Below are 12,374 nucleotides of genomic sequence, written 5' to 3' on the forward strand. Positions count from 1 at the left end.
TCATGTGGACATAAGCTCTAAACTTAAACCACATTAAAAGCAGGTTTCTGTATAGAAAGATTAGAACTATGCAACCCTTAACTCTCTTCATTTTCAAAGGCTTTTTCATCCCCATCAAATGATGATTGGCTTCAAAGATCCATTATATAAGGTTTACCCAAGGCACATAATTTCAAAGGAAACTTACTTTCCATTATAATTTTTAAAACGGCTGAGGCGGGTCTTCCTTTTCATAAAGAAAACTTGGTCTTCTTTTAAAACCCTACTCTGCCCTTTTAATAGTAATGCCAATTGCATCTAAGTTTAAGGTGTAGGATTATTATTACATTGTCCACTGTTTAAGAAGAAAAGAAATGGGTACTTAGAGGATTTAACATGGCATTCATAATGGAGCTTGATCTCTGTCAGATGTAAAGACTGATGAAAAAAGTGTTCTTCTGTTTTAAGTTAATTTTTCACTTTAGATTGCTAGGCTGAGACAGCAGAAAAGAAAATTATTAATATGAGTTAGAAGCTGAGAGAAGTTTTAGAATCATATTTTCAGTGAAGAACAGATTAGATCTGTATTAAATGGAAATGTTTAAGGGAACACATACATGTCTAATCACAAATGGAGGTTTATCTGTTTCTTTTTTGAATTCATAGGGTCCCAGATTTAAATGGGCCAGCCGCCGCCTGGTGTCTTCGGATAGCTCACACATGCGTCTTTTTGTGTAGGGAGATGGAGAGTGTGATTTTGAAGAAATCGTAGGCTGTTCGTAGTTTTTTGCATTTACGCAATATTTACTTCTCTCAGGTGACTTGGACTTTTTCTTCTGTGATCTTGATGTTCTGCTTTGAAGTTTGCTGTGTGATTTTTCAACTGGAGCCGTATGGTAAATATATTTATCCTAAACGTAGAAAATAAAAATTGACTTCAGTAGAATGCAGATAGATAGATAGACAGACAGACAGATATAGATATACACTTTAAAAAGTAATTTAAGGCACATATAACCTGTAAAATCCAATTAGATTAGTCTGTTGTATCTGTGTAGATCTGGGGGAAGTCAAATCCATATTTTCCAAGATAACTCTCTGTCTAGTAGTTAATAAAGTATACTGTATCAAATTTCCTCTTAAGTCTAACAAGTAATTTATGAAAATGAAAGCCCAATATTTAATCACTTGAAAAATCTAAGAAAGTCAGAAAAATTATTTTTCAGCATACTAAATTATTAAGGCAAACTTTGATCTGTCATTTATAATTATCTAAAAACTGAATATTTAAGAGGGCTTTGTTTAGTAATGTTACAGATATACATGCTTAATTAGTTGATTATGAAATCTTTATGGAGAAAACTATTAGACTAAGTTTCATTCATACTGCTTTAATGACATACACATATGTATAATGTGAAAATCTAAAGAATAAGTTTATATGTATTTTCATGAAATGTATTACTTGGATTATACAAGGTAAATAGGATTTTCAGATCTCTTCCAAACTATAACTTTACAATTCAGAGACAGATATTTGTACCATCTTAATTCTGGTTCCACATTGATATAAAAGTAAAAATGTATAAAAGACACATTACAAATTTTAATGACTAGTATTCTATCTTCTAAAATATTTGTTAGCAGCCTAAAATTTTAAAAAACAAATGTGATGTTTCTAATTTCTTTTTTTTTTTTTTGCATTAGGATAACATTTTATATAGTCTCTGCTTTATGAATGCATTAAACACTGGATTACAAGTAAATAAGACCTTTTCACTATCTAGTATTATAAGTTTTCCAATATTAAAAGAAAATGGACAGGTAAGAATCTTTGAGTGTCTTCTTAACTTTAATCACTTTTAAAAAACACCAATCATACTCTCTCTCTACTTTCTCAATCCTGCTCCCTATTTTCTAAAGGTATCTCTTCTAAAAAAGTAAAACACAAATGTGAAATAGAAGGGAGAAGAGTCAAATATTCTTTAAAAACAAATAAACGGGAAAGAACATATATTTTCCTAATTGGAAAAATAAGTCCATCAGTTTCACACAAACCAGCAGCATCGGATTATTTCATTGTCTTTCTTTCTTCTATAGCTCTTGATATGCTCCTGGACCTTCTCCCACCTTGTTCAATGGCTTCAACAAGTAATTCAGAATTCTTCTACCTTATCCCATTTCATCCACCTCTATGACATCACACTGACTCACAGAAGCAGGAATATTAGCACATGAAAGGGCCTTTGAGGTTTAATAAAATGTTCAAGCAATGAATCTAAGACCTTGGACTTAGACTTTCCATTTATCAGCTTCAATTATTTCCTTATACTTTCCCCTGGATGTCATTATTCAGATCCAAAGTGAAAATTCCTTGCTGACCAAAACTTCTTTTCTTCAACCTACTTCTTTTATTCTTACCCTCCTCACCTTCTCTGACCCTAGACCTCTTTCCCCGAGACCTTTATAAATTTTTAGTATCTCTTAGCTCCAGATCCAGATGAACCAACCCATAATCATCCATTTCAGCAATGCTGTAAAGTTCTTATTCACCTCTGATTATACCATACCTGAAGTAATCCTATCTTCTTTCTTCATATTTTTGATTGCTGAATACTACTAGAGGAAGTTATAAACTGTGGTGTATCTACTACAGATATATGCTGTCTAACTTCACCCGACCCTCAGTGCATCCTATTAAAGCCCAATAAAACTTAAAATAGTGGCTGTTTTATACTGTTGACATAATGGCTCCCTCCTTTGATCAACAGGACAGTATAATAGCACACTTGACACAAAGAGGGATTTGAAAAATATTTGCAGTCTTTTACTCCTGAAAACCTTCTTGCCCCTAAGTGATTGAGCCAAATTGAGCTAAATTAGCCTACTAGAAAATGAGTCTTATGGCCATTGTCCCAGCTGAAATCAAGCCAATTACCAGAAATGGAAAGTCTGTCCTGGACCAAAAAGGCAGACAACCGCCAGACATGTGAATGAAGCCATCCTAGATCATTCAGCCCTAGGCTAGCCAGTACAGACCAAAAGAATTACCGAGCCAATCCAGAGAACTGTGAGGAACACTGTGTTTTAAGCCGCTAAGTTAGTGTGGATTTTACACAGCAAAAGCTTAACGAATATATTAATAAAGCTACTATTGATATTTAATAATAAATTTTACTTTGTAGGAGGTAAAAAAAAAGTAGATAACTAGTTTTATTCCAGAAAATCACAGTAATATGCATAATTTTTCAGTTCATTCAATTGGTGACAAAACATCTCATTTGAAAACAATGTGCCTAAAGGAATAAAAATCATTATAAGTATTTTTAAACTTCAATAATTTCATGATTTTACTGACTCCTCTCTTAAAAACCAAAATGGTTTCTTATTCTTCATTTGAATCCGAAAATGCTGCTTTATAGCCATTAAAATTTTACTTGTAACTAATATCACTTTTTAAAAAAGCAGATTTATCACATTCTCAAATAAGTTCAAATAGGATTAAAATACTGGCTGTGTGCATTCAGAATTTTAATATAAGAGTGTATATTTTGCGGTGCCCACCAGACAGTGTTGCAACTATTGTCTTCTGATCTCTCCCAATTGTCTTAATTAAAAGATAATAACCTAGAAACAGCCACAAAATTAATTACTTATATGTTATATGCCAGGCATACTGCATATAGTCTCTTTTTTAATTTTTAAAGCAGTCTTATGAGGAAGTGGAACCCATATCTGTCTGATTCTAAAGCATATTTTTTTAAACAGTCTGACACCAAAGCCTATTCTCTCACATCTCTGTTCAATAAAGAAAAAATGAGGGACATTTTTGAAATAGCAAGTTAAAGAAACGAAAAAGTCTTCCACAAAGTTACAGAGAAAAATGTTAGCTCCTAAGTCCAACGAAACCAATGGGGTGACAGCTTACACTTAGAAAGGATCCTCCGCCAAGCTGTACACGCAGAATGTGTGCACTTTAATGTATATATGCTATACTCCAGATTAAAAAAAAAAACAAAAAAAAGGCTTTTCTACCAACCCACTAAAAGAGCATACGCCAATGTGGAGAGAAAAAATTTGGCTGAGGCCAGGTAAGCCATTTCTAATAATTTATAATTTATAACAAGCGTGCACAGTGCATATCACAAAACAAGTCAGTACCATATCTCTATGGTTGGAAACCCCAGGCTGTTAGAGCTCTAACGGCTGTGCTTCAGCTTGCATTTAAAAAAGATAAATAACTACGGTCAAACTCTGATGTACTAAATATCTTGCTAATAAAATATGATTCCCTTGATAATTTTATAATTATATTTTACCTTTCTTAGCTTAAATCAGTTATCATCCTCAGCAAATGTACTCTAAAACTGATAATGCCATAATTTAACACTCCACTCTTCCCATCCTAGGCCCAGTCCTGCCCTGTTTGGGTTCTCTGGGCTTTACATATTACTGGCTCTTCATCACAGACTGGCCATTGTTACCTGGTCATAATGCAACCACATATGAATGAAACCTAGACGTCAGTAGATAACATGTGGATAAGGTAGCAAAATGACCCTGGTGACTTAGTAAGAAGTTAGACCAAAACAGAATATTAGATCCAGATATCTAAGTTTACTAAAGGCAGTTTTCACAAATATAGAAGGTGTTAGGCTGGAGTGTCCAAGCTTCCCTTGGTCTGATAGTATCGGTATGGCCACCAAACTGAGAACAGTCCCTTAAGGAATTAGAGACACTCAAGAAACCATACTCACTAAACACCAATATCCCAGCCTGAGAACTTATGATTATATATGCTAAAAAGGTATCCTTTGAACTTTCGGCGGTAACCAGTAACTTCTGAAAAACTTACAGAATCCTCCAATCTAGTTCTCATGGGACTTCTTGATCCCAATATCTTTCTGACAGCCGAATTTCTTGGCATTAAAACAAAAAGGCCCATAAAGTTAAAAAAAATAAAATAAAATAACATCATGGCACCATCTACTTCAGGTACCAAACTTTTTTTTACACATTTATTAAGAGGTAACCAAGCTGCTAAAACCTATGTCAATCATTTTACCTAAAGATTGACCAAAAAAAGTGAAAATAGCTACAGCCAAAAATAATAATAATAATAAATAATGCTTGCCAAATGCCCATAAATATGAACAAATAAATTAAATCATTAAATACTTTAAATGACTTTAACCTGAGTGCGGCACTTCCTTGAACTTATCAGACATTCAGTAATCACTGAGGTTGTAGAAAATTCCAGCTTTGGAGCAATTCCCTGAGGGGGCAAAAGGATATTATTAGACATTTCAATTTAAAAAAGGATAATTATTAGTGATGGAAATATGAACTAGAGTAATAAACACTTGTCAAGGTTCAGCTCCTTCACTTGTTGGTTTGCGCTTCTTATTAAAGACAACATAATAATGCTAAATGTTAGCTAGAAACAGTTTCACCACTTATGATTCACTTATGAGTTGATTACATTACGTTTATAGAATAATTAATAGTTTTTTTCATTTTCAAGTATATCCCTTTCAAATTCTTTTAAGATTTGAAAACTATGATATAATATTAAAGTCACAAGTACATAAAAATATTTAATGGATTTCAGCTCTTTTTATTTTTGCAACTTAAGATATATCTAACTACAATCAAGAAATACTTTGGATAGTCTGTTAAAAAAAATCACAGCTCCTGGGTATGCAGTTGTTGAAAACAGAAGAGAGATAAATCTCTACTAATTCCTTCAACATTTTTTCCATAATGTAGCTTACATTCAGATCTATGAATGACTCTGGCTTTTATTTCTTGCAACATTTCAATCACCAGCTTGAAAACTGTTTTGAGGAAGGTGAAAACAAATGGTGAAATTCAAAGGGACAGTAACAAAGCATCTGAGAAAACACAAGTTATGAATTCACTGAAACATTAAAAGACATTGTCTGTACCTACTGCAGCTTTACTCTAATATAGTGGAAAACAGACATTGACCAAAGGTACCTACATTGTCCTCTACAAACACAGCCTTTGACCTACTAAGTTTAACGTTTCGAACATCAAACAGGTTACAGAAAAGCAAGTCTGACTTGCCTAAGAATTAACTGAATGATTGTTTTCTTGCAAACATATCTATTATTAATGATGTCCACTATGCCTCTTTGTTAGTTATCTATTGCTGAATAACATATTAGCAGCTTAAAACATTAATAAACACTTATTATCTCATATAGTTTCTATGGGGCAGGAATGTGCAGAAGCACTAATTATAAACTAAGTAGTTTTATAAACCACTAAACAGTAGTTTTGGCTCAAAATTTCTCATGAGATTACAATCAAGATGTAATAAGCTGTAGTCATCTGAAGGCTTTATTAGGGCTAGAGGATCTGCTACTCAAGAAGGCTCATTCACACAGCTTTGGCTGAAGGCCTCACTTCTTTTCTAGCTTTTGCAAGGAGACTCAGCTCCTCATCACATAAACCTCTCCACGGGGCTGCTTGAGTGTTCTCATGACATGGCATGTAAATAGAGAGCGAGCGAGCGAGAGAGAGAGAGAGAGAGAGCGAGAGAGAGAGTGAGAGAGAGTGAGAGAGAGAGAGAGAGAAGGGAGGAGAAGGAGGGGAAGGAGAGAAAGAAAAATTCTTATATATGGGAGTCTCTCTCTTTCTATGTAAATATATGTGTGTGTGTGTATATATATGTTATACATATATGTATTTATATATAGCCTTAGCAATCTAATATCTTCTAATTATACATAAAAGTTAACTCAAATTGAAGGAAGGAAGATAACTACTAATGGTCCATACTCTTATGTTTATATTGCCAATCTAAAATAATAGAGCATTTTAAATTACTTTTAAAAGACCATAATTTAAAATCAATTTTTTTTTCATTGCAGGTTACTATACAGTTGAAACACTTCTTGAAAAGTTTTATAGTATAGAAGGTGGCTAATGGACATTGAAAACATCCCAAAAAAGAAATATTTCCTAGATCTGCTAGTCCACTTTTATGCTTTCAGCAAGCTGAAGTTGCTATTTCCTAGGATAGAGCATATCATAAACATAGAGCTGCAGGAGAAATTAATCCACCATATCGGCTCATATATCACCCCACTTTCCTTACTCAGACTACTCTTTTATAAACTTAGTAAAAAATGTCCAAATTATGTCAAGCTAAACAACTTTTGCTTTTTGCTTTTTTGAAACAGCAGAGGCTTCTCTCAGTTTCTTTAAGTGGAGGACATTTTCAGGGATGATATTATTTTGAAATCAGCTAACAAAAGTTGAAGGAAGCTGGACAGAGGATAGAAGAGTCGGCTGTCAAACTGTGGTTTTCGCTTTTAGGTGTTATGCATGTATATTCCACTACATGAACATATAATAACCTGTCCAAACTCCTACTAATGAACATGTCAATTATTTCCACTTTTCACTATAATTAACAATGCTACAAATGAACATTCCTAAGAAGGCTCTTAGTGTATCAGAGAAAATACGTCTCCTAGAAGGTTGTAGGCTATGAGAATCTTTGCCTTTGCTAGATAATTCTGAATTGTGGTTGGTCCAGTTTATGTGGTAAACAGCATAAAAGAGTCCTTTTTTTTGATAGTCAGATTTATTCAATTTTATTATTTTTACACTTTAAAAATGAAATCATATGGTTGTTTTAATTTAGATTTCTATAAATGTTAGTGATATTGAGCACCTTCCAAATGTTTACTGGTCATTCTTTTGAAAGAAAACTAGAGAGAAGAAGAGAGACAGAGAGACAGATAAGAATGGTGAAGGGGGCGTGAGGGAGAAAGAAAGGAGAGACATGTAAAGAATATAAGGCAAAATAGCACTTGGTAATTTGGGGTGGTAGATGCATGGGTTTTGTTAAATTATTTTCATTTCATTCCAGTATGTTTAAAATAACAGTAAAATTTCAGAAAACCATTATGTTTTTTATTTCTTTTTTTTTTTAATTTTTTATTTTTTATGGTGACATTGGTTAATGAAATCCAGTAAGTTTCAGCTATAAACTTTAACAGTAAGGCATATATAAGTTTATAGTGTTGCTCACTTCTCATAGTTAGATTTCTTTCTGTCACCACATATTTGACTCTCTTTATCCCCTCTACCTCCCCACTCCCTACAACCCCCTACCCTCTGGTAACCACTAGTCCATTGTCCTTGTCCATAAGTCTCTGTTTGTTTGTCCTCTTCATTTGTTGCTTTTAAGTGTCTATCCCACATATAAGTGATATGTGGTTTTCAACTTTTTTCTGTCTGGCTTATTTCGCTTAGCATGATTATCTCGAGGTCAATCCATGTTGTCACAAATGGCAGTATTTCATCTCTTCTTATGGCTGAGTAATCTTCCATTGTATAAATGTACCACAGCTTCTTTAGCCAATCACTATCATAGAACACTTCAGTTGCTTCCATGTTCTAGCCACTGGGAATAATGCTGCTAAGAACATGGGTGTGCAAATATCTTTTCAGATATGAGTTTTCAAGTCTTTGGAGTAAATACTGGGTAGAGGGATTACTGGATCGTACGGTAGATCAATTCTTAGTTTTTTGAGGAAACTTCATATTGTTTTCCACAGTGGCTATACCAATTTGTAGTCCCACCAGCAGTGTATGAGGGTTCCTTTTTCTCCGCATCCTCTCCAGCATTTGTTATTACTTGTTCTGTTGATTATAGTTATTCTAACAGGTGTGAGATGGCATCTCATTGTGGTTTTGATTTGCATTTCCCTAATAGCTAGCGATGTTCATCATCTTTTCATATATTTATTGGCCATTTGTATGTCCCGTAGCGAGAAGTCTCTGTTCAGGTCCTCTGCTCATTTTTTGATTAAATTGTTGCTTTTTATGTTGTCATTCGGTTGTATGAGTTCTTTGTATAATTTGGATATTAGGTCCTTATCGGAGGCGTTGCTTGCAAATATATTTTCCCATTTGGACAGTTGTCTCTTTACCTTGTTGATGGTTTCTTTTGCTGAGCAGAAGCTTTTTAGTTTGATGTAGTTCCATTCATTTATTTTTGCTTTTACTTCCCTTGCCTTTGAGGTCAAATTCATAAAATCCTCTTTAAGTCCAAGATCCTTGAATTTTATTCCTATGTTTTCTTCTATGCATTTTATTATTTCAGGTCTTATATTCAGGTTCTTAATCCATTCTGAGTTAATTTTGGTGTGTGGTGATAGACAACAGTCTAGTTTCATTCTTTTGCAGGTGGCTTTCCAGTTTTCCCAGCACCATTCATTGAAGAGGCTTTCCTTTCTCCACTGTATATTTTTGGCTTTTCTTTCAAAAATTATTTGCCCATATAAATATGGATTTACTTCTGGACTCTCGATTCTGGTCTGTGTGTCTGTTTTGCTGCCAATACCATGCTGTTTTGATTACTGTTGCTTTGTAGTATAATTTGAAGTCGAGCAGAGTGAAGCCTCCAGCTTCCTTCTTTTTCTCAGGATGGCTATGGCAATTCGGGGTCTTTTGTGCTTCCATACAAATCTGATGATTTTTTTTGTTGTATTTCTTTAAAAAATGCCAATGGGATTTTGATGGAGATTGCATTAAATCTGTAATATGGTCATTTTAATTATGTTGATTCTTCCAATCCAAGAACATGGAATATCTTTCTATTTCTTCGTATCTTCTTCGATTTCTTTTAATAGGGTCTGGTAGTTTTTATAATATAGGTCCTTCACATATTTCATTAGATTTATTCCTAGGTATTTTATTTTTTTTGTTGCAATTACAAAAGGAATTATTTTTTCCACTTCTTTTTCTGACACTTCATTATTAGAGTATGGGAACGCTATGGATTTTTGAACATTGATTTTGTATCCAGAAACTTTACTGTATTTATTGTTTCCAGTAGTGTTCTTGTGGAGTCTTTAGGGTTTTCTATATAGAGGATCATGTCCAAAAATAGTGACAGTTTGACTTCTTCATTTCCTTTTTGGATCCCTTTTATATCTTTCTCTTGCCTGATTGCACTTGCTAGGACCTCCAATGCTACATTGAATAACAATGGCGATAGTGGACAGCCTTGCCTTGTTCCTGATCTTAGAGAGAAGGTTTGGTTTTTCACCACTAAGTATAAGGTTGACTGAGGGTTTGTCATATATGGCCTTTATTATGTTACTTTCCTTCTTTACTATTTTTGTTAAGTGTTTTGATCATAAATGGATGCTGTATCTTGTCGAAGGCTTTTCCTGCATCTATTGATATGATCATATGATACTTATTTTTTAATTTGTTTATGTGGTGTATCACATTAATCGATTTGTGTATGTTGAACCATCTATGTGCCTCTGGGATGAAGCCTACTTGATCGTGGTGTAAAATCTTTTTAATATGTTGCTGTATTTGGCTCGCTAGTATCTTATTTAAGATTTTTGCATCTGTGTTCACGAGAGATATTGGTCTGTAGTTTTCTTTTTTTGTGTTATCTTTACCAGGTTTTGGTATCAGGGTAATATTGGCCTCATATAATGAGTTGGGAAGTATTGCCTCCTCTGACTTTTTGGAAGAGTTCGAAGAGAATAGGTATTAAATCTTCTTTGAATGTTTGGTAGAATTCACTGGTGAAGCCATCTGGTCCTGGACTTTTACTTTTTGGTAGGTTTTTGATGATTGTTTCAATTTCCATACTGCTGATTGGTCTATTTAGATTTTCTAGTCTTCTTGATTCAGACTAGGAAGACTGTATTTTTCTAGGTACTGGTCCATTTCTTCTAGATTATTAAATTTGGTGTTATATACTTTTTCATAGTATTCTTGCATGATCTTTTGTATTTCTGCAGTGTCTGTCATAATTTCCCCTCTTTCATTCCTGATTTTGTGTCCTTTCTCTTTTTTCCTTAGTGAGTCTAGCCAGGGATTTGTCAATTTTATTAACCTTCTCAAAGAACCAGTTCTTTGTTGCATTTACTTTTTCTACTGTTTTTTGTTTTATTTTGTTTTGTTTTCAATTTCATTTATTTCCACTCTAATTTGGATTATTTCTGTCCTTCTGCCGACTTTAGGTTTCATTCAGTCTTCCTTTTCTAGTTTTTTTAAAATAAAGCATTAGGTTATTTATTTGGGCTTGTTGTTGTTTTTGGAGATAGGTCTGTAATGATATGAACTTTCCTCTTATGACCACTTTTGCCATGTCCCAAAAGTTTGATATGTTGTACTATCATTATCATTTTATATGTATCTCTTGATCTTTTTATTTCTTCTCTGACCCAGTTATTCTTCAGTAGTATGTTGTTTAATCTCCATGTATTTGTAGTTCTTCCCACTTTCTTTTTATAGTTGATCTCTAGTTTCAAAGCATTATGATCAGAGAATATGGTTGGTATGATTTCAACCCGCTTATATTTGTTGAGGCTATCTCTGCATATTAATATGTGGTCAATCCTTGAGAATATTCCATGTGCACTAGAGAGGAATGTATAAGCTGCTGTTTGGGGATGAAAGGCTCTGTAAATATCAATTATGTTCAGTTGGTCTAAGGATATTATTTCCTTATTGATTTTGTTTGGATGACCTGTCTGCATCCGACATTGGAATATAATAGTGTTTTGTTCTGTTTCTCCATTTAGTTCTGTTAGTAACTGTTTTATATATTTTGGGGGTCCCTTACTGGGAGCATAGATATTAATAACTGTTATGTCTTCTTGGTGCATGATTCCCTTTATCATTATGAAGTGTCCCTCGGTATCTTTCTTCACCTTTTTGAATTTGAGGTCTATTTCATCCGATATTAGTACCACTACTCTTGCTTTTCTCTGAATGTCATTTGCTTGAAATATCATTTTCCACCCCTTCATTTTGAGTCTACATCTGTCTTTGGAGCTGAGATGTGTCTCCTGGAGGCAGCATATGGTTGGGTTTTGTTTTTTGATCCATTCTGCAACTCTGTGTCTTATTATTGGTGAGTTCAGCCCATTTACATTTAGACTGATTACTGAAATATGAGGTCTTCTTATAGCCATTTTATCTTTTGCTTTCTGGTATAACTCAGTATTTCCATTGCTTCCTTGTCCTTGTGCTTCCGTATTCTTTATTTTGGTTGGCTTTTGTGGGTTTTCCCTCTGGTCCTTCTTGTTTTATGTTATATACTTCAGTTTTGAATCTTTGGCTTGTGGTTACCATTACGAATATGTAAAAGATAGTTATGTATATACAGTCATCCATTTTCTTCTGCTGTACTTTATCTCCATTCCCCTTTGCAAATTCGGATCTTTGAATCTCCACCTTTTCAGTCATTGTTATCTCAATTTGTCCATGTGTATGCTTAACGTTCATTACTATCTTGCAATAGCAAATCTCTTCTTATTGTTTAAGCTTATAATGTCCTGTTCTTAGTAAGGGTTATACTCTTCTACTTCTATTTGCCTGAT

At 33.8% G+C, this 12,374-nt stretch overlaps 1 protein-coding gene across 1 annotated transcript in view; it reads right to left on the bottom strand.

Annotated features, from left to right (window-relative positions):
• SPATA6 (spermatogenesis associated 6) overlaps window positions 1-12,374 on the bottom strand; it is a 98,517-nt gene that overhangs the window by 55,399 nt on the left and 30,744 nt on the right. Inside the window, exons 6-7 of the mRNA XM_023535002.1 lie at window positions 5,174-5,254; window positions 597-890 (exon numbers count right to left, since the gene is read on the bottom strand). Of these exons, the coding sequence (XP_023390770.1) occupies window positions 597-890; window positions 5,174-5,254 (375 nt within the window). The remainder of the gene's footprint in view (window positions 1-596; window positions 891-5,173; window positions 5,255-12,374) is intronic.

The sequence above is a fragment of the Pteropus vampyrus genome, unplaced genomic scaffold (genome assembly GCF_000151845.1).
Source record: "Pteropus vampyrus isolate Shadow unplaced genomic scaffold, Pvam_2.0 Scaffold135, whole genome shotgun sequence".
NCBI classification, from domain to species: Eukaryota; Metazoa; Chordata; class Mammalia; order Chiroptera; family Pteropodidae; genus Pteropus; species Pteropus vampyrus.